Source organism: Centruroides sculpturatus, unplaced genomic scaffold (assembly GCF_000671375.1).
Source record: "Centruroides sculpturatus isolate CEXI.00-Female unplaced genomic scaffold, Cexi_2.0 scaffold74, whole genome shotgun sequence".
Classification (NCBI taxonomy): domain Eukaryota; kingdom Metazoa; phylum Arthropoda; class Arachnida; order Scorpiones; family Buthidae; genus Centruroides; species Centruroides sculpturatus.
Window position 1 is genome coordinate 613,991 of NW_019384309.1, and position 24,863 is coordinate 638,853.

The following is a 24,863-nucleotide window of genomic DNA, read 5'->3' on the forward strand; positions in this document are numbered from 1 at the left end:
TATAATTAAAAAATTAGAAGGTATTTTGTTGATTTTAATAAAAATTAAAAAAAAATAACAAAATTTTTAAATTTGAAAAACTTAAAATTTGATATATTAATGTTATGGTAAGCAAATGAAGTATAAATCTAAAAATGTATATGTGATAATGTAATAAAAAGATGATATATCTGATATTAAACTAAGTCTGAAAATAAAAATAGAAATTAATAATTAATGATGTAAATGTATTGAAATGTAATTTATATGTTAAATCATAGATATATATCTTAATCATCCATTATTTTGTTTGAAACTAATGCTTCTACACAATAAAACTTTCTTTTCCAATTTTTCTATAAAAACTATCTAAAAAGAAGGAAAAAATAAACTTAAAAAAACATTTTTATTTTATAAATAATCAATAATTCAATGTCTATGATGTGTTTAAAAAAGAATTTTTCTATTCTTAATAAAATAAGTTTGTTTTGTATTCAATATTTAATTCAAATTTATTGTATATCAATCATTTTATATCATTATAAAGGCAATAAGCTTAGAAAGCTGATTCTTCATTTAGCTACTTGTTTGTATCAAATTTTTATTTCAGTAACCTAAATGGCACTGTTTTTCCCAAACTTATCACAATGACTTTTGTATGTTATAACTCACTATTTTATTCGTTTTAAGTACCTTTAACAAAATGCACTCAGACTCATATCATTCCTCTTCAGTTGTTATAGAGTTGTTACATATTAAACTGTATTCATATAATCTGTGTAATAATAAACTGTAATCATATAATGTTCATATAACATATTTAAATCATAAACTGTATCTAATAAATTTCTGATGAATGCATTTGTATTCTAATATACTGCATATGTAATCATCATCAATAAACCTATGTTTTATACTTTTTTTAGTTTAAATTTCTGAACTAGAACTTCTGTATCTGTATTTATATATAAAAAGATTGTACATAATTTACCTTGCTAGAGCCTCCTTTTCCTAAAAGATTCAGCTTAAAATATGATTTATCATTCACTTTTAAAGTTTTAAATTTGTTCTGGGGAAAAAAAGTAAATTTAAATATATCAAAAATAAAGCAAAAGTTTTATTTAATTTCTAAAAATGTTACAAATTTGTTTAATCTATTTTATAAAAAAGAACTCTGAGAGAATCATATTTACTAACTTTCTAAATATCAAATTAAATGTTAAGATTTATTTAATTAGAAATCTTTGTATATTTTAAAGACTATTATCTATTTTTACTAAAAATTTATTTAATTCTAAACATAGAAGTAAATGCACACAATGTTTACTAATGTACAGTACAAGAGAGCTCAAAAGTCAGTCAACCAAGATATTGAGATTTATTTATTTTTTTAAAACAGTTAAAACTGGTTTGGAACAACTGCATTGATTCAATTGCTTCATTAGAACTGACTGTTGAGCTACCCGATATATCAGAATTGTTATATAATTAATTAAAAATAATCAATTAATTTTAAACTGAAAGTAATTATAAATTAATATGTGTTCAATATCTAGTGAAAATATAAATTATGAATTTAAATTTAAAAATTTAATTAATATTCTTTTTACGTTTTCAGCTTGTTCTGATATCATCTGACACATCTTTCTGTAACTTTCAGGATCTTTCTTAACTTCATTTTTACCTTTAACAGTGGCATTACTACAAACTTGATCATTTCCTGAAATATAATTATTATAAAACATTAAATATAAAAATAACAGGCTATAGGACAATTGTGATCAGTGGCATAACTAAGAAGTCAAAGACCTGCCCACAAGAATTTTCCTGAGGCCCATTCCAATAATTCCACAAAAAGTTTGCCGTATCTGTATTTAAAATCTCTCTTGCCCAAAGTGCAGGCTCTGCAATTCTATTATATATGCCACTGATTGTAATATGTAATTGTATAAATAAAGATTTATATACAAATTAAGATCAATTATTCCATAGAAATATATTGAAATTCAGGGAATATATTCTGTAAATGTTTGATTAACAATATTTCAGTTCATTTTATGTTGATAAATTAAAATTAACAGAAACAATTAACATAAATAAGATACAGGCAAATGAAATTCATTATGAAAATTTCTATTAACTATATAAAAAATTATTTTCAATAGAAATTCAGTTGAAACAGAAGAAAAATCTTTATTACATAGTAACAAAACTACAAATCACTTACGTTGAATTAAAAGTGGAGTTTTTGCTGCAGAAAAATTTTCATTTTTACTAAATAAATTTAAAAACATATACATATCAATATATCATTATAAATATTGCATATATTTTAAAATTTAAATTAAATATTTATAGTTTTATATAAATTCAAGAAATAATAGTACTGCACAAAATTTACAAGTACAGAGCATCTGCAATTTATTGATTGAATTTAACATAAATATTTAAACACAAACCATAACAAATACAGGTTAATGTTTTTTTGCAGCCATTACAATAATTCAAAATATTTTTATTGGAAAGTTACATCTAAGAAATTTAGTAAACTTTGACATCGACACCTTTAATAACATGTATAATATTCAAAATCTGCAACTAATTTCATGCCAACTGCTTTGCAGCATATCTCAAGACACCAAAATCACAACATCAGTTATCCAATGTTTCAACTGTGCAATGTCAATCTTTGCTTATACCCTGTCCTTTATATATCACCACATAAAAAAACCTAAAGATATGAAATCTGGAGAGTGAGAAGACTATGGAATAAGACCACTATGGTCCAGCTGTTGATCAAGAAACTTGTTCCCTAAAAAACCTTTTGAATTGTTGTATTTAATGCAAAGAACCATCTCATGATATCTACTCTGGTTAATTTTTTAATCAGGTATCTTAATCAGATATATATATATATAAAATCCGCAATTTATTTAAGCTTTTTTTACATAGAAATATGCAAATTTTATAAAAGTAAACATGAATAATCACTAAAAGCAGTATTACCAATAAAATTAAGTGCTAGTAATTAATAATTATCTTTATTGCAATGATTAATTTACAATTAACAGTTAAATATTGCCACTAAATATATATTTATAAACAGAACATAATTACAAATTTTTTCTGATATACCTTTTATTTTCTGATGCCAAACTTAAAAAATCATTTAAATTCTTAAACTTATACTGATTTTTAGTATTAATTACTGTTGACGGTTTTATTTGATCTGTAACGTAAAAAAATTTAAAAAATTTTTTTTATATCATCTTAGAATCAATTTTTATGAATAATTCATTTAAAAATGTAACTAATCTGAATACCATCCATTTTATCCTTTACAACTTTATCTACATCATTTTTCACTTCAAATATTTGTAAATTTTTGTCCACTTCTTCAATTTCTTCCTCAACTTCAGTTTCTTCCACAGAATTCTTATAATAATCTAATGCAAAAATATAATTAAAAAAAAATTAAAATAAATAAATAATTTATGTATTTTTTATTTTTTTTCGTAATTTTTTAAAATTTAATCTCTCTCTGAAATGCCATGGAACTCCAACATTTAATTTTAATACATGTATGAGCTGAAGCTGGACTGTAAAATAGCCCAAAAACATTTAATTTGCCTATTCAATTTTTGGCTGCCTTAATTTAGCTGTACTTTTATTTTTTCATTAAAACTCTTAAGGTATGGTGTCAAGTTTTAAAGTATTTTTAAATATGCAAGTTCTTCAAAAGACAAAAACAAATATTCTTAATAAAATTAACAATTTTAATTATGAATAATGTAAAAAAAAATTATCATTCCTTTCAAATGGTAGTTATTAATTAATGAATGTGATGAGGTTTAATAAGAGCAATGCTGTTTGTATATTAAAAATATTTAAACAAATTAACTGTTGTTATTTTCTTCTAATATGAAATGAACTATATTGAATATTCATCATTCTAATGTAAATCTTATCAATAATATAGATAGCTCACAATGCAAAATATTTTTCTTTATGAAATTTTTAATCATACATTCTGCATATACATGTGTTCCTCTACTTATGAATGTTCAATTTATGAACTTTCAGACTTGAAAAAATTTGAATGTATGTCTAAAATTTAAATTTTGTGCAAATTCTGAAGTTCTTTTGCTGTTTATGGGGTGGCATTAAAGGCTGTCTTTGGCTAGTAACAAAAATTTTTTAATAAATACAAGGCACGTCCAGAAAGTAAGTACTGTTTGGCTATTGAAAAAAGTAAGCATTTGAAACAAATAGAATTCCACCACCTGTGACTTGAACCATTTCTGGTTGCAGTGATTGTTGTTTGCTTTCTGGTGTCAGGTAGCAAAACCATGTTTTATCACTAGTGGCAATTCTTTTCAAAAATCCATTTCCTTCTCCTTCATACCACTGCGAAAGTTCTATGGCTGATCCCATGTGTTTTGTTTTATGAACATCCAATATCATTTTTTGGCACCCATCTCAAACACAACTTTTTGAAGTGCAAGAGTTTAGTCACAATTTCGTGCAGCTGAAATGTCAAGAAATCATAGTGAATTCAGAAACTGTGAACTGTTTATGGGAATGTATCTTCTCTTCGACATTGTGCAGCAAGTCTTCATTGACTAGGAATAAGAAGCCACTATGCTCCTCATCTTGAATGTTGTTTCTTCTTTGTTAAACATTCTAAACTACTTTCTCACCATACCTTCACTTATCATATTTAGTTTGTAAATTTTGTATGAGTGAATATTTCTCGCATTAAAAAACCTAATTACCGATCGTATTTCACAACTGGTGGGCCACTTTATTGTTTTGAACATTATTACTGATGCTTAGTGATCCTCAACGAAAATAAGAAAAAAGTAATAATATGACTGTTATTTTGTTCTTGAGTGGAAGAAGTAACTATGCATGCATGACCTTGACATTGCCAAAATGAGCAGATCTACACAAATGGTACTTACTTTCTGGATATGCTTCATACTTAATGTGGGCTTATTTCTATCATGTATTATCATTTTTCACTTTTGTGTGAATTCTGAGGTTTCATTGCCACTTGTGAGGTAGCATTGAAGTTGGTAACATTGGAGTAATGACATTTTTTGCTATTATTTGAAGTTTTTATGAACTTTTACAATTAGTGCTTCAAAAATGCATCCAAAACATCAGAGAAAATCTAGCAGTGGAGATAAATGCAAAAAGTGCCACACTATTACCACAGAAACTAAACTGGACACTATAAAACTGTGTGTGTTAGATAAAAAAAAATAGCATTTCAAACACCAACCACTAGCAATAGTGAGTGGGTATGTATAAGTATAATGTATTCTATTAAATACATTAAAGCAGTGGCGTGTGGTAACATTTGATGATAGGGAAACTGTGCCAACCCTGGATAGAATCATTGGAAGCGTTATACAATATTTTGGTGTGTAGCATCCATCAGATGAACCATGTGAGGTTGGTGCTCTGTAAAGCACATACGCAAATTGCGTATAATCTGGCTGCTTTACACCATTCAAATATTTTCGCCGTGGAAGCTGTCCCGTATTCAACAATACAATGCTTCTGTTGGGAATATGCATATACAAATTTATATTCAAACATACAATAGCAATCATTTTTTTCATATGTAGTATAGAAATTTGTAATAAAGTACATAATGCAGTTATAATAAAATATTAATTTTAATTAAATCATAGTATGTTAAAATATGAAAATAATTACACAATATATATTTATATTTTAGAAAATACAAGGGAAACAGTGCTTCCACAGCTTCCATGGACGGCACACCACTGCATTGAAGAATCAAACACTAATAATAAATGGTTATTCTGCGTAAAAATATACTTTTTAGGTTAGTTTTCGACTTATGACAAAATGTTGGAAACCTAATCTTCTCATAAGTAGGGGAGCATCTGTTAAAATTGATGAGATAAGGAAATGCAATGCATGTGTGATCTGACAAGGAGAAAGTGCTTCCTGGAAAAACTTATGAAAAACTAACCCTTATTTGTGTTAGGCAAATGAGAAAAAGCTGGAAAAAATCCAAGGCCAGCCTATTGGACAAGCACAAACCTGAGAATAACTATCAATGTTTGGGGATGTTATCCATTTGGCCACTGGCAGAATTTATAGTTATAATAATAATAAATGATGCATACAACTTCTATCTGTTTAGAGTCTAAAGACAATATAAACAATTTATAGTCTAAACTTTAAACTGTAAATTGTTTATATTGTCTTTATAATCAACTCTTGTTATCAATAAAAATAAAAACTTTGCTAAAACTGATGAAATTTGTCACACAGAAATCTACATGATCAATATAATTTTGATTGATATAATATTTAGCTAAAACATTAAGCTATAACTAATTAAAATTTATTAATCCATTATTAGGCTTTTATTAATTACAAAATAAATTTATATTACAACTATTTCCCTCTTCGCTATCATCATCATCGTCGTCATCTAAATTTCCAGAACCTGGCTCAATAAGCATGGGGAAGTCATTCAGAAATGAAGCACCTTGTTTCCTGTTTAATTTTTTAAAAATATTAAAATTAGTTTATTATTATAAATTATCACATAAGCATATTAATAATTTAACAGAACAGAAGCCAGAAAAAATGAGAAGAGAGATACATCAAGAAAGAAATATGTATGAATATAACAGAGTGAAAAAAACAACTGTCCAAAGACCAAAATACAGATTCTAGAATATGATTTATATATACAATAAATCATTGATTTAAACAAATAATTGAAGGAGGAGTATTTGTTATTGCCAAAAATCTGTAAAATTGAACATGTTTTATAAACATATATTAATAACAAACTTAAATATACAAGATGTGTTAAAATATTATAATAATGTATAAGTATGAATGAAATAATAATATAACATTCATGGAATAATTTACACTGATTGACTCGTTGATCCAACCTTTTAATATGCTCTTTCTCTTGTCTGTTAAATTAAGAGTCAACTATATATATATATAATACTATATATATATATATAGTATTATATATAATATAACAACTCTCTATCTCTGTATATATGAAGTATGCAATACCATAACATTGCAAATGCCATTTTTCTCTAAATACATTTTATTGAAGAATTGAATTCTAAACGTAATGTTTTCTGCTGCAAAAAAATATTGTGGAAATAGTGGTGCTGTAATGGCTGTATTTTGAAGCTGAATTTATGTGAAGCCATAATGTTTAAAGAGTCAAAGCATAATTCATGCAGCTTTTGGCACTTGAAACATTACACCTTATATTTACATCATTTTTTTACTGCAGAGAATTTGTAACCTAGTGAGATTTTTACCATATTATTGTAAAATTGAAATGAATTCATTCACCAGAAAAAGTGTTTTTTACCTCTCCTGAAAAGTTGAATTTTGGCATTTACAACATTATGGTATTGTACACTTCATATATTATATATAAAACTTATAAGTGTTTGTGTGTAAAGAAAGAAAATTTGAATTTATAAATAATAAAAACTTTATATTGTCCAATACAGGTATACCTCACCTTATGTCGGTAATTGGTTCCAGGAGAGGCAACATAAGTCGAATTTACTTGTCTCCAAATCTATTTGTCACTAGGCTAAACCATAAATTACCATTCCCGGTTCTGTATTTTATTTATTAATGCATTTTTAAACATGGTTAATACGGATCTATTTTAAGCTTACAAACAAATAAATTTTAGTTTTTAATATAGTACAGAAAAAAGTAATCTAAATTTACGAATGCATGTACTGTAAATACAGTACATACTTGTAAATGTATATATTTTAATATAATTTTATGTGCTTTAAACACTTTTCTAGTGATATTACGACTTCAATATTTGTGGCGAACAGACATAAAGTTGAATAAAATGACTTAAACTTGATTTTTATTTTCCCATGTACTTTTTTGACAAATGACGTATAATCAGGAACAACATAACTCAAAACAATGCAAGTTGAGGTATACCTGTATACTTTTTTGTGTCCATCTGGCTTTCATTCATATTTTCATCACGGACTAAACATATGTATATTTTGAATAATTCTAAAATCTTAAAATTATTTTTCTATATTATATTTTAAAATAAAATAAAATTTTAATAATAAATAAATGTACTTATTAAATACTTACAGTCTTTCTATAAGCGACAGTACATTTTCAGAAGTTTTATTATTTTCAGAAGTTTTATTATTTTCAGATGTTTTATTATTTTCAGATGTTTTATTATTATCTTCTAAACGAGGAAGACTATTGTATGTTCTTAATTGTTTTGCAGAATTTTGTTTCTGTAGTTCATTATTAGTTAGATTTGGCTGCTTTGTAGTTGAACTTGTGATCTACAAACACAATAAAATTTAATAATCTTTTTTTCATTAATATAATATTTTAATTTACTTTCTAACATTTATACTGCAGAGCATTGTCTGTTGTTACAAGTTATTACACTTTTCAACATTTTTATATGGAAATAGTGGAAAAATAAGTAAATTTAATAGAAACTAATATTAGAAACTGGCTATAAACAGGAATTATAAACTCAGTAGCAAAACATTTAATTAAAACTTCAATATTTAATTAATTAAAAATTATCTACATTTGTAGCTTGTTAATGAATCATTAGTCTGATTTTTAAAAAATGAACATGGTCAATCCATTAATGAAGTCATTCCAACATAAATATATTAAAAACAAAATTATTTGGCATCAAACAAAATCAAAAATATCATGACAAAGCATAAGTAACGTTTACTTTTAGAAAACTTTGGTGTCTTGATGAGCCATGAAAACAACTGTGAAGATTGGGCCTTCAGGTTAGATACAACCTATGGTGGCCTCTAGTGCAGTCTAACAAAATATCAAATGGTTTAATATTGAAATAAGTTTTAATAGCATCTGTTTTCCCTTCACTTTTCAGACAAATTAAAAAATAAAAGTAGCTTACAGAAAGGTAATATAATATTTTTATGTTATATTTGATCATATGTTTTTCTGATTTATTTTAAGGCAGCCTGTGCAATATGTTGAATAATAATGCTGAACTTACGCACTTATACAAACTGCAATACAATATGTGGCCTTATGAGATTCCTATGCGACAAAATATAGTCTAGAACAGGGGTGGCCAACAAGTCGATCGCAAAACCAATTTTGGTCGATCGNTAAACTACTTTCTCACCATACCTTCACTTATCACATTTAGTTTGTAAATTTTGTATGAGTGAATATTTCTCGCATTAAAAAACCTAATTACCGATATAAATATTGCATATATTTTAAAATTTAAATTAAATATTTATAGTTTTATATAAATTCAAGAAATAATAGTACTGCACAAAATTTACAAGTACAGAGCATCTGCAATTTATTGATTGAATTTAACATAAATATTTAAACACAAACCATAACAAATACAGGTTAATGTTTTTTTGCAGCCATTACAATAATTCAAAATATTTTTATTGGAAAGTTACATCTAAGAAATTTAGTAAACTTTGACATCGACACCTTTAATAACATGTATAATATTCAAAATCTGCAACTAATTTCATGCCAACTGCTTTGCAGCATATCTCAAGACACCAAAATCACAACATCAGTTATCCAATGTTTCAACTGTGCAATGTCAATCTTTGCTTATACCCTGTCCTTTATATATCACCACATAAAAAAACCTAAAGATATGAAATCTGGAGAGTGAGAAGACTATGGAATAAGACCACTATGGTCCAGCTGTTGATCAAGAAACTTGTTCCCTAAAAAACCTTTTGAATTGTTGTATTTAATGCAAAGAACCATCTCATGATATCTACTCTGGTTAATTTTTTAATCAGGTATCTTAATCAGATATATATATATATAAAATCCGCAATTTATTTAAGCTTTTTTTACATAGAAATATGCAAATTTTATAAAAGTAAACATGAATAATCACTAAAAGCAGTATTACCAATAAAATTAAGTGCTAGTAATTAATAATTATCTTTATTGCAATGATTAATTTACAATTAACAGTTAAATATTGCCACTAAATATATATTTATAAACAGAACATAATTACAAATTTTTTCTGATATACCTTTTATTTTCTGATGCCAAACTTAAAAAATCATTTAAATTCTTAAACTTATACTGATTTTTAGTATTAATTACTGTTGACGGTTTTATTTGATCTGTAACGTAAAAAAATTTAAAAAATTTTTTTTATATCATCTTAGAATCAATTTTTATGAATAATTCATTTAAAAATGTAACTAATCTGAATACCATCCATTTTATCCTTTACAACTTTATCTACATCATTTTTCACTTCAAATATTTGTAAATTTTTGTCCACTTCTTCAATTTCTTCCTCAACTTCAGTTTCTTCCACAGAATTCTTATAATAATCTAATGCAAAAATATAATTAAAAAAAAATTAAAATAAATAAATAATTTATGTATTTTTTATTTTTTTTCGTAATTTTTTAAAATTTAATCTCTCTCTGAAATGCCATGGAACTCCAACATTTAATTTTAATACATGTATGAGCTGAAGCTGGACTGTAAAATAGCCCAAAAACATTTAATTTGCCTATTCAATTTTTGGCTGCCTTAATTTAGCTGTACTTTTATTTTTTCATTAAAACTCTTAAGGTATGGTGTCAAGTTTTAAAGTATTTTTAAATATGCAAGTTCTTCAAAAGACAAAAACAAATATTCTTAATAAAATTAACAATTTTAATTATGAATAATGTAAAAAAAAATTATCATTCCTTTCAAATGGTAGTTATTAATTAATGAATGTGATGAGGTTTAATAAGAGCAATGCTGTTTGTATATTAAAAATATTTAAACAAATTAACTGTTGTTATTTTCTTCTAATATGAAATGAACTATATTGAATATTCATCATTCTAATGTAAATCTTATCAATAATATAGATAGCTCACAATGCAAAATATTTTTCTTTATGAAATTTTTAATCATACATTCTGCATATACATGTGTTCCTCTACTTATGAATGTTCAATTTATGAACTTTCAGACTTGAAAAAATTTGAATGTATGTCTAAAATTTAAATTTTGTGCAAATTCTGAAGTTCTTTTGCTGTTTATGGGGTGGCATTAAAGGCTGTCTTTGGCTAGTAACAAAAATTTTTTAATAAATACAAGGCACGTCCAGAAAGTAAGTACTGTTTGGCTATTGAAAAAAGTAAGCATTTGAAACAAATAGAATTCCACCACCTGTGACTTGAACCATTTCTGGTTGCAGTGATTGTTGTTTGCTTTCTGGTGTCAGGTAGCAAAACCATGTTTTATCACTAGTGGCAATTCTTTTCAAAAATCCATTTCCTTCTCCTTCATACCACTGCGAAAGTTCTATGGCTGATCCCATGTGTTTTGTTTTATGAACATCCAATATCATTTTTTGGCACCCATCTCAAACACAACTTTTTGAAGTGCAAGAGTTTAGTCACAATTTCGTGCAGCTGAAATGTCAAGAAATCATAGTGAATTCAGAAACTGTGAACTGTTTATGGGAATGTATCTTCTCTTCGACATTGTGCAGCAAGTCTTCATTGACTAGGAATAAGAAGCCACTATGCTCCTCATCTTGAATGTTGTTTCTTCTTTGTTAAACATTCTAAACTACTTTCTCACCATACCTTCACTTATCACATTTAGTTTGTAAATTTTGTATGAGTGAATATTTCTCGCATTAAAAAACCTAATTACCGATCGTATTTCACAACTGGTGGGCCACTTTATTGTTTTGAACATTATTACTGATGCTTAGTGATCCTCAACGAAAATAAGAAAAAAGTAATAATATGACTGTTATTTTGTTCTTGAGTGGAAGAAGTAACTATGCATGCATGACCTTGACATTGCCAAAATGAGCAGATCTACACAAATGGTACTTACTTTCTGGATATGCTTCATACTTAATGTGGGCTTATTTCTATCATGTATTATCATTTTTCACTTTTGTGTGAATTCTGAGGTTTCATTGCCACTTGTGAGGTAGCATTGAAGTTGGTAACATTGGAGTAATGACATTTTTTGCTATTATTTGAAGTTTTTATGAACTTTTACAATTAGTGCTTCAAAAATGCATCCAAAACATCAGAGAAAATCTAGCAGTGGAGATAAATGCAAAAAGTGCCACACTATTACCACAGAAACTAAACTGGACACTATAAAACTGTGTGTGTTAGATAAAAAAAAATAGCATTTCAAACACCAACCACTAGCAATAGTGAGTGGGTATGTATAAGTATAATGTATTCTATTAAATACATTAAAGCAGTGGCGTGTGGTAACATTTGATGATAGGGAAACTGTGCCAACCCTGGATAGAATCATTGGAAGCGTTATACAATATTTTGGTGTGTAGCATCCATCAGATGAACCATGTGAGGTTGGTGCTCTGTAAAGCACATACGCAAATTGCGTATAATCTGGCTGCTTTACACCATTCAAATATTTTCGCCGTGGAAGCTGTCCCGTATTCAACAATACAATGCTTCTGTTGGGAATATGCATATACAAATTTATATTCAAACATACAATAGCAATCATTTTTTTCATATGTAGTATAGAAATTTGTAATAAAGTACATAATGCAGTTATAATAAAATATTAATTTTAATTAAATCATAGTATGTTAAAATATGAAAATAATTACACAATATATATTTATATTTTAGAAAATACAAGGGAAACAGTGCTTCCACAGCTTCCATGGACGGCACACCACTGCATTGAAGAATCAAACACTAATAATAAATGGTTATTCTGCGTAAAAATATACTTTTTAGGTTAGTTTTCGACTTATGACAAAATGTTGGAAACCTAATCTTCTCATAAGTAGGGGAGCATCTGTTAAAATTGATGAGATAAGGAAATGCAATGCATGTGTGATCTGACAAGGAGAAAGTGCTTCCTGGAAAAACTTATGAAAAACTAACCCTTATTTGTGTTAGGCAAATGAGAAAAAGCTGGAAAAAATCCAAGGCCAGCCTATTGGACAAGCACAAACCTGAGAATAACTATCAATGTTTGGGGATGTTATCCATTTGGCCACTGGCAGAATTTATAGTTATAATAATAATAAATGATGCATACAACTTCTATCTGTTTAGAGTCTAAAGACAATATAAACAATTTATAGTCTAAACTTTAAACTGTAAATTGTTTATATTGTCTTTATAATCAACTCTTGTTATCAATAAAAATAAAAACTTTGCTAAAACTGATGAAATTTGTCACACAGAAATCTACATGATCAATATAATTTTGATTGATATAATATTTAGCTAAAACATTAAGCTATAACTAATTAAAATTTATTAATCCATTATTAGGCTTTTATTAATTACAAAATAAATTTATATTACAACTATTTCCCTCTTCGCTATCATCATCATCGTCGTCATCTAAATTTCCAGAACCTGGCTCAATAAGCATGGGGAAGTCATTCAGAAATGAAGCACCTTGTTTCCTGTTTAATTTTTTAAAAATATTAAAATTAGTTTATTATTATAAATTATCACATAAGCATATTAATAATTTAACAGAACAGAAGCCAGAAAAAATGAGAAGAGAGATACATCAAGAAAGAAATATGTATGAATATAACAGAGTGAAAAAAACAACTGTCCAAAGACCAAAATACAGATTCTAGAATATGATTTATATATACAATAAATCATTGATTTAAACAAATAATTGAAGGAGGAGTATTTGTTATTGCCAAAAATCTGTAAAATTGAACATGTTTTATAAACATATATTAATAACAAACTTAAATATACAAGATGTGTTAAAATATTATAATAATGTATAAGTATGAATGAAATAATAATATAACATTCATGGAATAATTTACACTGATTGACTCGTTGATCCAACCTTTTAATATGCTCTTTCTCTTGTCTGTTAAATTAAGAGTCAACTATATATATATATAATACTATATATATATATATAGTATTATATATAATATAACAACTCTCTATCTCTGTATATATGAAGTATGCAATACCATAACATTGCAAATGCCATTTTTCTCTAAATACATTTTATTGAAGAATTGAATTCTAAACGTAATGTTTTCTGCTGCAAAAAAATATTGTGGAAATAGTGGTGCTGTAATGGCTGTATTTTGAAGCTGAATTTATGTGAAGCCATAATGTTTAAAGAGTCAAAGCATAATTCATGCAGCTTTTGGCACTTGAAACATTACACCTTATATTTACATCATTTTTTTACTGCAGAGAATTTGTAACCTAGTGAGATTTTTACCATATTATTGTAAAATTGAAATGAATTCATTCACCAGAAAAAGTGTTTTTTACCTCTCCTGAAAAGTTGAATTTTGGCATTTACAACATTATGGTATTGTACACTTCATATATTATATATAAAACTTATAAGTGTTTGTGTGTAAAGAAAGAAAATTTGAATTTATAAATAATAAAAACTTTATATTGTCCAATACAGGTATACCTCACCTTATGTCGGTAATTGGTTCCAGGAGAGGCAACATAAGTCGAATTTACTTGTCTCCAAATCTATTTGTCACTAGGCTAAACCATAAATTACCATTCCCGGTTCTGTATTTTATTTATTAATGCATTTTTAAACATGGTTAATACGGATCTATTTTAAGCTTACAAACAAATAAATTTTAGTTTTTAATATAGTACAGAAAAAAGTAATCTAAATTTACGAATGCATGTACTGTAAATACAGTACATACTTGTAAATGTATATATTTTAATATAATTTTATGTGCTTTAAACACTTTTCTAGTGATATTACGACTTCAATATTTGTGGCGAACAGACATAAAGTTGAATAAAATGACTTAAACTTGATTTTTATTTTCCCATGTACTTTTTTGACAAATGACGTATAATCAGGAACAACATAACTCAAAACAATGCAAGTTGAGGTATACCTGTATACTTTTTTGTGTCCATCTGGCTTTCATTCATATTTTCATCACGGACTAAACATATGTATATTTTGAATAATTCTAAAATCTTAAAATTATTTTTCTATATTATATTTTAAAATAAAATAAAATTTTAATAATAAATAAATGTACTTATTAAATACTTACAGTCTTTCTATAAGCGACAGTACATTTTCAGAAGTTTTATTATTTTCAGAAGTTTTATTATTTTCAGATGTTTTATTATTTTCAGATGTTTTATTATTATCTTCTAAACGAGGAAGACTATTGTATGTTCTTAATTGTTTTGCAGAATTTTGTTTCTGTAGTTCATTATTAGTTAGATTTGGCTGCTTTGTAGTTGAACTTGTGATCTACAAACACAATAAAATTTAATAATCTTTTTTTCATTAATATAATATTTTAATTTACTTTCTAACATTTATACTGCAGAGCATTGTCTGTTGTTACAAGTTATTACACTTTTCAACATTTTTATATGGAAATAGTGGAAAAATAAGTAAATTTAATAGAAACTAATATTAGAAACTGGCTATAAACAGGAATTATAAACTCAGTAGCAAAACATTTAATTAAAACTTCAATATTTAATTAATTAAAAATTATCTACATTTGTAGCTTGTTAATGAATCATTAGTCTGATTTTTAAAAAATGAACATGGTCAATCCATTAATGAAGTCATTCCAACATAAATATATTAAAAACAAAATTATTTGGCATCAAACAAAATCAAAAATATCATGACAAAGCATAAGTAATGTTTACTTTTAGAAAACTTTGGTGTCTTGATGAGCCATGAAAACAACTGTGAAGATTGGGCCTTCAGGTTAGATACAACCTATGGTGGCCTCTAGTGCAGTCTAACAAAATATCAAATGGTTTAATATTGAAATAAGTTTTAATAGCATCTGTTTTCCCTTCACTTTTCAGACAAATTAAAAAATAAAAGTAGCTTACAGAAAGGTAATATAATATTTTTATGTTATATTTGATCATATGTTTTTCTGATTTATTTTAAGGCAGCCTGTGCAATATGTTGAATAATAATGCTGAACTTACGCACTTATACAAACTGCAATACAATATGTGGCCTTATGAGATTCCTATGCGACAAAATATAGTCTAGAACAGGGGTGGCCAACAAGTCGATCGCAAAACCAATTTTGGTCGATCGCTCGCAATGTCTTGACTTAATGTATTACACTTGTAAGTTGTAACCGAACGCAACGCGTGAACGAAACGCGCAAACGCAACTGTAGTGATATCGAACCTCCTCGTTCTCCCTCAGATGCGGTTATGTCGGTCCATGTGCAATCCATTTGCGTACAGTTGTAAAAGGGAAATAAGAAATGTAGACAAAGGGTCGTAAAATCGAAAAAAATAAGGGACAGAGAGAGTAGGTCGGGACACGGTAGAGAAAAGAAGGGTGAAGTGGTGGTTCCCGAAAGTGACAACGTTGAGTTTCAATTTTTCTTGTTTAAAATGTAAGTACCTTTTCTTCGTGTTTTAAATTAAATTGTGGCTTTTCTTTTCTATCTAAACTTAGTATGTATTTCACACCTCCCTCCCCCTCGCCACTTAGACCAGGGATGGGCAACGTTTTTCTGTGTAAGGGCCGCATTTCAAAACTTTTGAACTAACGCCGGCCACATACAAGATAAAAGAGGGGGGAAAATGCCGGTAAATCACAATTATTTATTCATATATAATTATAAAATAGAATAGGTATACTTAATTTAGCTTCTAGAACTGATGTAAACGTAATGTATCAAAAATATTTGATTAAATATTAGTCACTGCTAGTTTTAAATTAGTTTCGAGGTGAGTCTGTTAGCCGGTTTCTCGTTTTAATTTTTACTAAATTCATTGCAGGAAAAACTATTCACACACATAAGTTGTAGAAAATAACGTTTGAATTTTTGCTGCATACTTCTTAAGTTAGGAAATTGATATATTTATACACATTTTATGCGAATTGGGCCACGGAATGCCAATCCCTGACTTAGACTATGCCTACGACAACGAGTCGATCGCGACTAGGGAATTTGATCCCGGATCTTATTTTTAATCCCGGGATTTCGGGATTATACTTAGTCAATCCCGGGATCCCGGGATTATTTCGGTATTGAGGGTTAATAAAAAAATAAGAAAATCAGCTCTTTAATCAACAAATCAAAATTTAGACAAAACCAACGTATTTTACAGTATATACCTAGCTAATCTAATCACTCTAACTAATCAGACTTAGAGTCAGACTAACTAGACTTAAAATCACTCGGTCTTCACTCAGACTGTTAATCCCGGTGTCGTGTTAAAGTTATTCTTTTTCAAACATCACTGAGATCTCTTTAAACTTACATAAATTGAAAGAAACCTAAAAATTAACAAAAATCTCTTAACATCGACTAAATAGACGACATTCATGTAACAACCTAGTAAGTAGGTAGTATAGTAAGTTTCTTAGCAGACAGTATTTAAAAATAATATTAATCAGTCACATTTTTCTTAAATATAAAGAAAACTAATGTGATAGGAACATTCTAATTTGAATTTCGAAAAAATGATCTGAGAAACAACAACGCATCCAGTGTCTCATCACCAAGTCTGCTTCTCAATTTGTTGCACATATATGCAGCTGCTGAGAAAGTGCATTCAGGTTCGATGGAAGTTGGAGGAATCGTTAGTAAATACTTATAAGCCCGCTCTAGGTTATAGCTCCGAGGACACGGGGAGGTTGGAAGAAAACAGTCCGGTCGACAGAACGGGATTGTAGGCATAAAGGCTAGCGAACCAAATACGGTAAAATAAGTTAGGGACCGACCTTCCCGCCGCAGACTTCTCCACGGTACGAACTAGGAAATTAACTTTCCAACGGAACATTGTGAACGAACGCCTTGGTCTTGTGCTACATGGACCTAGCTACCACTTCTTCCTCCTGGGTAAAAGAAAAACTTTCTATAACCGACTCAGAAGAACTTTTTCTAGTGTCTGACTCACGTGCCCCTGGGAGGGGTTCTCCATCGTTTGATACGCAAATCACCACCCCCATACGTAAAAAGGCTTTCTCGCATCATCCTGACAGATCGTGGGAAAGGCGAGGGTCGTAACCTTTTCGCCTAAGGTCAACCCACCTGAGCGAGAGGCGTCGGGTCTATATTAACCACACTGGCAAAACAAAATGGCTGACACATTGACAGGTAAAACACACTGAGCATAGTTCTCGACTGTGCCAGAAAATCGATTGGCGCCCGCGAAAATTCAAAAATACAAAAATGAAGTATATTACCAGGTAACCCAGAGAGAACTGCTTGCTTATCATTTTAGTTCAAAATGCAAGAAGTTTTATTCCAAGTAAGCATCGAAAGTCCACTGGGTAAATTTCTGCTGCTTGCTTGGAATAAAATTTCACAAGAAATTTTATTCCAAGCAAGCAGCAGAAATTAACCCATTATTGTATTTTATATTAAAATGATAGGCAAGCAATTCTGTTAAAAGCACTGGCCCTGAACGTTTTGCTTCATGCAGTCTATTTTGCAACTTTTTAAAATGATGCCAATCCCAAAAATCTCGGGATTAGGAAAACTTAATCCCGAAAATTTTGGGACTGAAAAATGGTCGGGATCCCGGGATCCCGATTTTCGAGATCCCGGGATCAAATCCTCTAATCGCAACACATTTTAAAGATAAAAAGATCTTATGTACATAAAAGTTGGCCACCCCTGGTCTAGAAGACTATATTTTGTCGCATAGGGATCTCACAGGGATTCTAATTAAAACAGATTTATTTTCCTTCTTGATAGTGATTGTGTTTGAGGTTACTGGAATAAAATTTAAAAATATCTAACAAAAACATGTAAAAAATTCCTTCTTACTATATATATATATAAATGGTAAATTAATACACAACCAACCATCAACTGTAATAATCAGGCAGATTACAAGCAACAAATATTAAATTTGGAAATTAACCATTGGATGGTTATGTCTAAAAGTTTAAGTGTCTGGAGAAGAGTTGCTTGGAGGTCCGGGTGGCGTAACTGGTCAGTGTACCATATGGTAAGCGGAGGTTGCAGGTTTGACACCCGCACAGGGACAATTCTTTTCTTCCAGATGACACTAAATTCTAAAATCTTAGTTACTACTTTCTTCAATAGTTGATGCCTAATGCCATATTATATAATAATTTCCGAATTTAATATTTGTGGCTTGTAATCTGCTCAATTATTATGGTTGATGGTTGGTTGTGTTGTATATTAATTTATATTTATCGAGTTAATGTGATGTTGTGTTGTTATTATAAATAGTGATAACAAGTAAAATCATCATGAAGTCTGACCCTACTGGAGATAAACACGACCCCCTTTATCTCCCCATCCCGTCAACCTTTAATCACCAAAATTTAATAGCATTGATCCCCTAATACAAAAATCTTCCTGCAAAATTTCAGAAATTTTTGACAAAAGTCACAGGAGTTATCAAGCCTTGAAGTGAGTGAATAAAATTGTGCGTCCCCACATAAACATCCATAAAAAAAAAACCCTGAATTGTTTTCATTTTTCAATGTTTTGAGGTCCTGAGTCCAAAAATGTAAAAATCTTGGGAAATCATACATATTTGATCTAAACCTATTACTAAAATATCGTAGGAAAATAATAGGTTTAGATCAAAGAAGTTTTCTTACTTCAGAAAATAATGTTTGCACAGATTTTTATCTTTGAAAAAATATTATCTATTTTCTTGAACTACAAGTAAATTGTATTGTACTAAGGTGAATTTTCTTCCAAAGACAAGAACCATACAGAAGTGCGTAAAGAAGATTACGCACTTCTGTTTTGGGTCTGATTTGTAGTTATGAGGGAGGAAATCAATGTATATAAATGAGATTCTTGCCTGCATGAGAGAATTTATTATAAGGTAAGATAAATAACTGTAACAAAAAATAGTTTAAAATATTTGTGATTGTATATTTTAAGGAAAAAAAAATTATTGTAAAAATGTTGCCATACAACTGAGGAGGGATTACAAAAGTTTGAAATGCATTTTGTAAAGAATGGCATGACAGAAAAATAAAGTATTTAGGCGAAATAATCACTTTGTGGTTTCTACCTTCAGAAGAAAATTCATCTTAGCAAAATATAATTTATGATTCTACAATCACTAACAACAGTATCTCAATTTTTACTCACTGACTTTAATAATCATTATTTTATTAGTAATTAATATAATTTTGATAAAAATTACAATTTTATACTTACCATATGTTCATGAGGTTTACAGCTCTTCTGTGCTTGGATGTAATTTGGTGTTAAAGGTAGAGAAGTAGCCATTTCATAGGTGTTCCTTTTTTTAAGTTTTGCATCGCTCATTGTGCTCACAATTAAAGATTTCTCTTTTGGAGTAATCAATGAATTAGCAACAAAATAATGGTTTTCAGTTTTATGCTTAACTGAAGATTTAAAATTAGATAACTTTGAAGCATCAGATGACAATTTTTTTGTATTCTCATTTTGCTTCAATTCATGCAATCTGTGCTGAATTTCACTCATGTCATTAAGACCATTTTGTAGTTTATTACTGACTTCATTTTCAGAGTGACGAATAAAACTTTGAGTAGCCATTTTTCTCAATAAATTCTCATTTGGTTTCAAAGCATTCGACTTGAAAGATTTTATGAATTTTTCATCTTTATAGTCATCTTGATAATCGATAGGATGTGAAAATTTATTTAAATTTCCATTCTCTTTTCTTTGGACGGCAATCCCCTTTGAAGGAATTAAATTTTCGGATTTAACATTGGAAGTAAAATGTTTATACGGAATGGGATAATTTTCCTTATTAACAGACTGATGTTGTAATTGTTTATCGTTTCTCAATATGTTATTCATTCTGTATTATTAAAAAACAATCTGGAAAAAGAAATTACTTATCAATAGTTTAATATATAGTTAAAATTCAAAAATTAAATTTTAAATCTGAAATATTTATTAACTTGAAATTATTAATACCATTAAAACTTTGTTAATAAAATAAAAATACAATTTTCTGACAATAATTTTAATATATTAAAGTTTTTCTATGCTCAGACTATATATCATTAGTCTTTTTTTTCCATTAAATTATCACTTTCTAAACACTAAACAATCTCTTTGTAATGGGCCAATCATAAGTTTGGCAGTGTCTTCAATAGAGTAACTGAGTAACCAACTATTCCATTGAATCTTAGAGAATGGCAACACAATATATCTGGCCAGACCATTCATAAAATTTTTGCTTTTTCACACTCTTCAATATGTTTGAATGTGATCATAACTTTTTATCTTTGCCTTCAGTCTAATTTTCCATTTTGGTATTACCTTAGTTTTTCTGCTTGGTTTTCTTATTTCAAATTCTTATCCAATTCTACCACTGCTATACTGTAGATAAGCTAGGTGCACTCTTCCATAGAAGCCAGTTAATCGTTGCAAGTACCTCATTCACATCTTTTGTAATAGTCATCAGATCTTTATTTCGCACTATTTTCAGTTCTAGAAGCCTGTGGATGATTGTGCATGAACCATAATTAACTACATCCACAAACCTGTTACCGGTGTGAAACTCAAATAAAAATGAAAAACAGTTCCTCACAAATGCTTTCAAACCATGAATGGTTCTTCTTCAGGTGAATGGCAAAATTTCCGATGGAATGCAAGTTAAAAAGAACACGATTTGAAATTTGATTCAAATATGTGTTTCTTGATGTCGTCCTACTGGACATGCGCCCTCCATCTGGTAGCAATTGTCAAAAATTATAATCATTATCCATTAGCACTTGTCACACTATGGATAGGGTCAATTCCTTCTTGTGGTTGATACAAGTGTCAGTGAAGCTAGATCTGTAGATACAAATGGCCTCCAACCATCGCTTGTTCTCCAGATGTGGCCTGTACTGCACCTCCTTCATTACTGTTCTGCACCTTGTAGTAATGTCACCTTCAAACTTTATCTTCCTACTGTTGTGGTGTGTATAACATTATCCCATATTGTTAACCTATTAGTCTGCTAACTTTTAAAACTGTTTGTATTAGTAACCTTTATGTTAAGCTACCTTGTAACATTATGAAGCCAACTTATGCCTGTCTACTCTGCACCCATTCAACGTTCACTAATCATACCTTTATAGCGGTTTATTTGTCTTGTATAATTTTAAGTATTATAACACATTTATATTAATACCAACTGATGAGAAACTTTTCCAATAGTTCAAAATGCGTTTTGATTATTCATGTTAATTACTCGTACTTATGTAATTGATTTTTAATGTACACTCCTTTTGTCTTACCAAATGTACAGGTAACCCCCGTATAACACGGCACTTCTATAGCACGGATTCGCTCTAACACGGTTCGAGAATTGGTACCATCCCCCGTATAACACGGCACTTCTATAGCACGGATTCGCTCTAACACGGTTCGAGAATTGGTACCATCCCCCGTATAACACGGTACTTTTATAGCACGGATTCACTCTGGCACGGTTCGAGAAATGGGTAAAACCCTCGTACAACATGAAATGTAATAAATTTTTACATACTTAAGTACTAATAGTNATTCAACAATACAATGCTTCTGTTGGGAATATGCATATACAAATTTATATTCAAACATACAATAGCAATCATTTTTTTCATATGTAGTATAGAAATTTGTAATAAAGTACATAATGCAGTTATAATAAAATATTAATTTTAATTAAATCATAGTATGTTAAAATATGAAAATAATTACACAATATATATTTATATTTTAGAAAATACAAGGGAAACAGTGCTTCCACAGCTTCCATGGACGGCACACCACTGCATTGAAGAATCAAACACTAATAATAAATGGTTATTCTGCGTAAAAATATACTTTTTAGGTTAGTTTTCGACTTATGACAAAATGTTGGAAACCTAATCTTCTCATAAGTAGGGGAGCATCTGTTAAAATTGATGAGATAAGGAAATGCAATGCATGTGTGATCTGACAAGGAGAAAGTGCTTCCTGGAAAAACTTATGAAAAACTAACCCTTATTTGTGTTAGGCAAATGAGAAAAAGCTGGAAAAAATCCAAGGCCAGCCTATTGGACAAGCACAAACCTGAGAATAACTATCAATGTTTGGGGATGTTATCCATTTGGCCACTGGCAGAATTTATAGTTATAATAATAATAAATGATGCATACAACTTCTATCTGTTTAGAGTCTAAAGACAATATAAACAATTTATAGTCTAAACTTTAAACTGTAAATTGTTTATATTGTCTTTATAATCAACTCTTGTTATCAATAAAAATAAAAACTTTGCTAAAACTGATGAAATTTGTCACACAGAAATCTACATGATCAATATAATTTTGATTGATATAATATTTAGCTAAAACATTAAGCTATAACTAATTAAAATTTATTAATCCATTATTAGGCTTTTATTAATTACAAAATAAATTTATATTACAACTATTTCCCTCTTCGCTATCATCATCATCGTCGTCATCTAAATTTCCAGAACCTGGCTCAATAAGCATGGGGAAGTCATTCAGAAATGAAGCACCTTGTTTCCTGTTTAATTTTTTAAAAATATTAAAATTAGTTTATTATTATAAATTATCACATAAGCATATTAATAATTTAACAGAACAGAAGCCAGAAAAAATGAGAAGAGAGATACATCAAGAAAGAAATATGTATGAATATAACAGAGTGAAAAAAACAACTGTCCAAAGACCAAAATACAGATTCTAGAATATGATTTATATATACAATAAATCATTGATTTAAACAAATAATTGAAGGAGGAGTATTTGTTATTGCCAAAAATCTGTAAAATTGAACATGTTTTATAAACATATATTAATAACAAACTTAAATATACAAGATGTGTTAAAATATTATAATAATGTATAAGTATGAATGAAATAATAATATAACATTCATGGAATAATTTACACTGATTGACTCGTTGATCCAACCTTTTAATATGCTCTTTCTCTTGTCTGTTAAATTAAGAGTCAACTATATATATATATAATACTATATATATATATATAGTATTATATATAATATAACAACTCTCTATCTCTGTATATATGAAGTATGCAATACCATAACATTGCAAATGCCATTTTTCTCTAAATACATTTTATTGAAGAATTGAATTCTAAACGTAATGTTTTCTGCTGCAAAAAAATATTGTGGAAATAGTGGTGCTGTAATGGCTGTATTTTGAAGCTGAATTTATGTGAAGCCATAATGTTTAAAGAGTCAAAGCATAATTCATGCAGCTTTTGGCACTTGAAACATTACACCTTATATTTACATCATTTTTTTACTGCAGAGAATTTGTAACCTAGTGAGATTTTTACCATATTATTGTAAAATTGAAATGAATTCATTCACCAGAAAAAGTGTTTTTTACCTCTCCTGAAAAGTTGAATTTTGGCATTTACAACATTATGGTATTGTACACTTCATATATTATATATAAAACTTATAAGTGTTTGTGTGTAAAGAAAGAAAATTTGAATTTATAAATAATAAAAACTTTATATTGTCCAATACAGGTATACCTCACCTTATGTCGGTAATTGGTTCCAGGAGAGGCAACATAAGTCGAATTTACTTGTCTCCAAATCTATTTGTCACTAGGCTAAACCATAAATTACCATTCCCGGTTCTGTATTTTATTTATTAATGCATTTTTAAACATGGTTAATACGGATCTATTTTAAGCTTACAAACAAATAAATTTTAGTTTTTAATATAGTACAGAAAAAAGTAATCTAAATTTACGAATGCATGTACTGTAAATACAGTACATACTTGTAAATGTATATATTTTAATATGATTTTATGTGCTTTAAAC

General features: G+C 28.5%; 2 protein-coding genes across 2 annotated transcripts in view; both read right to left on the reverse strand.

Annotated features, from left to right (window-relative positions):
* Window positions 1-8,361, reverse strand: part of LOC111620943 (dual specificity protein kinase TTK-like) — a 28,902-nt gene extending 20,541 nt beyond the window's left edge. Inside the window, exons 1-7 of the mRNA XM_023362969.1 lie at window positions 8,149-8,361; window positions 6,419-6,522; window positions 3,303-3,425; window positions 3,115-3,208; window positions 2,207-2,253; window positions 1,590-1,699; window positions 971-1,048 (exon numbers count right to left, since the gene is read on the reverse strand). Of these exons, the coding sequence (XP_023218737.1) occupies window positions 971-1,048; window positions 1,590-1,699; window positions 2,207-2,253; window positions 3,115-3,208; window positions 3,303-3,425; window positions 6,419-6,488 (522 nt within the window). The 5' untranslated portion in view covers window positions 6,489-6,522; window positions 8,149-8,361. The remainder of the gene's footprint in view (window positions 1-970; window positions 1,049-1,589; window positions 1,700-2,206; window positions 2,254-3,114; window positions 3,209-3,302; window positions 3,426-6,418; window positions 6,523-8,148) is intronic.
* Window positions 6,730-24,863, reverse strand: part of LOC111620952 (putative uncharacterized protein DDB_G0289963) — a 30,367-nt gene continuing 12,233 nt past the window's right edge. The window contains exons 2-7 of the mRNA XM_023362979.1: window positions 20,237-20,887; window positions 15,128-15,333; window positions 13,398-13,501; window positions 10,282-10,404; window positions 10,094-10,187; window positions 6,730-6,781 (exon numbers count right to left, since the gene is read on the reverse strand). Coding sequence (XP_023218747.1) covers window positions 6,730-6,781; window positions 10,094-10,187; window positions 10,282-10,404; window positions 13,398-13,501; window positions 15,128-15,333; window positions 20,237-20,866 — 1,209 coding nt within the window. The 5' untranslated portion in view covers window positions 20,867-20,887. The remainder of the gene's footprint in view (window positions 6,782-10,093; window positions 10,188-10,281; window positions 10,405-13,397; window positions 13,502-15,127; window positions 15,334-20,236; window positions 20,888-24,863) is intronic.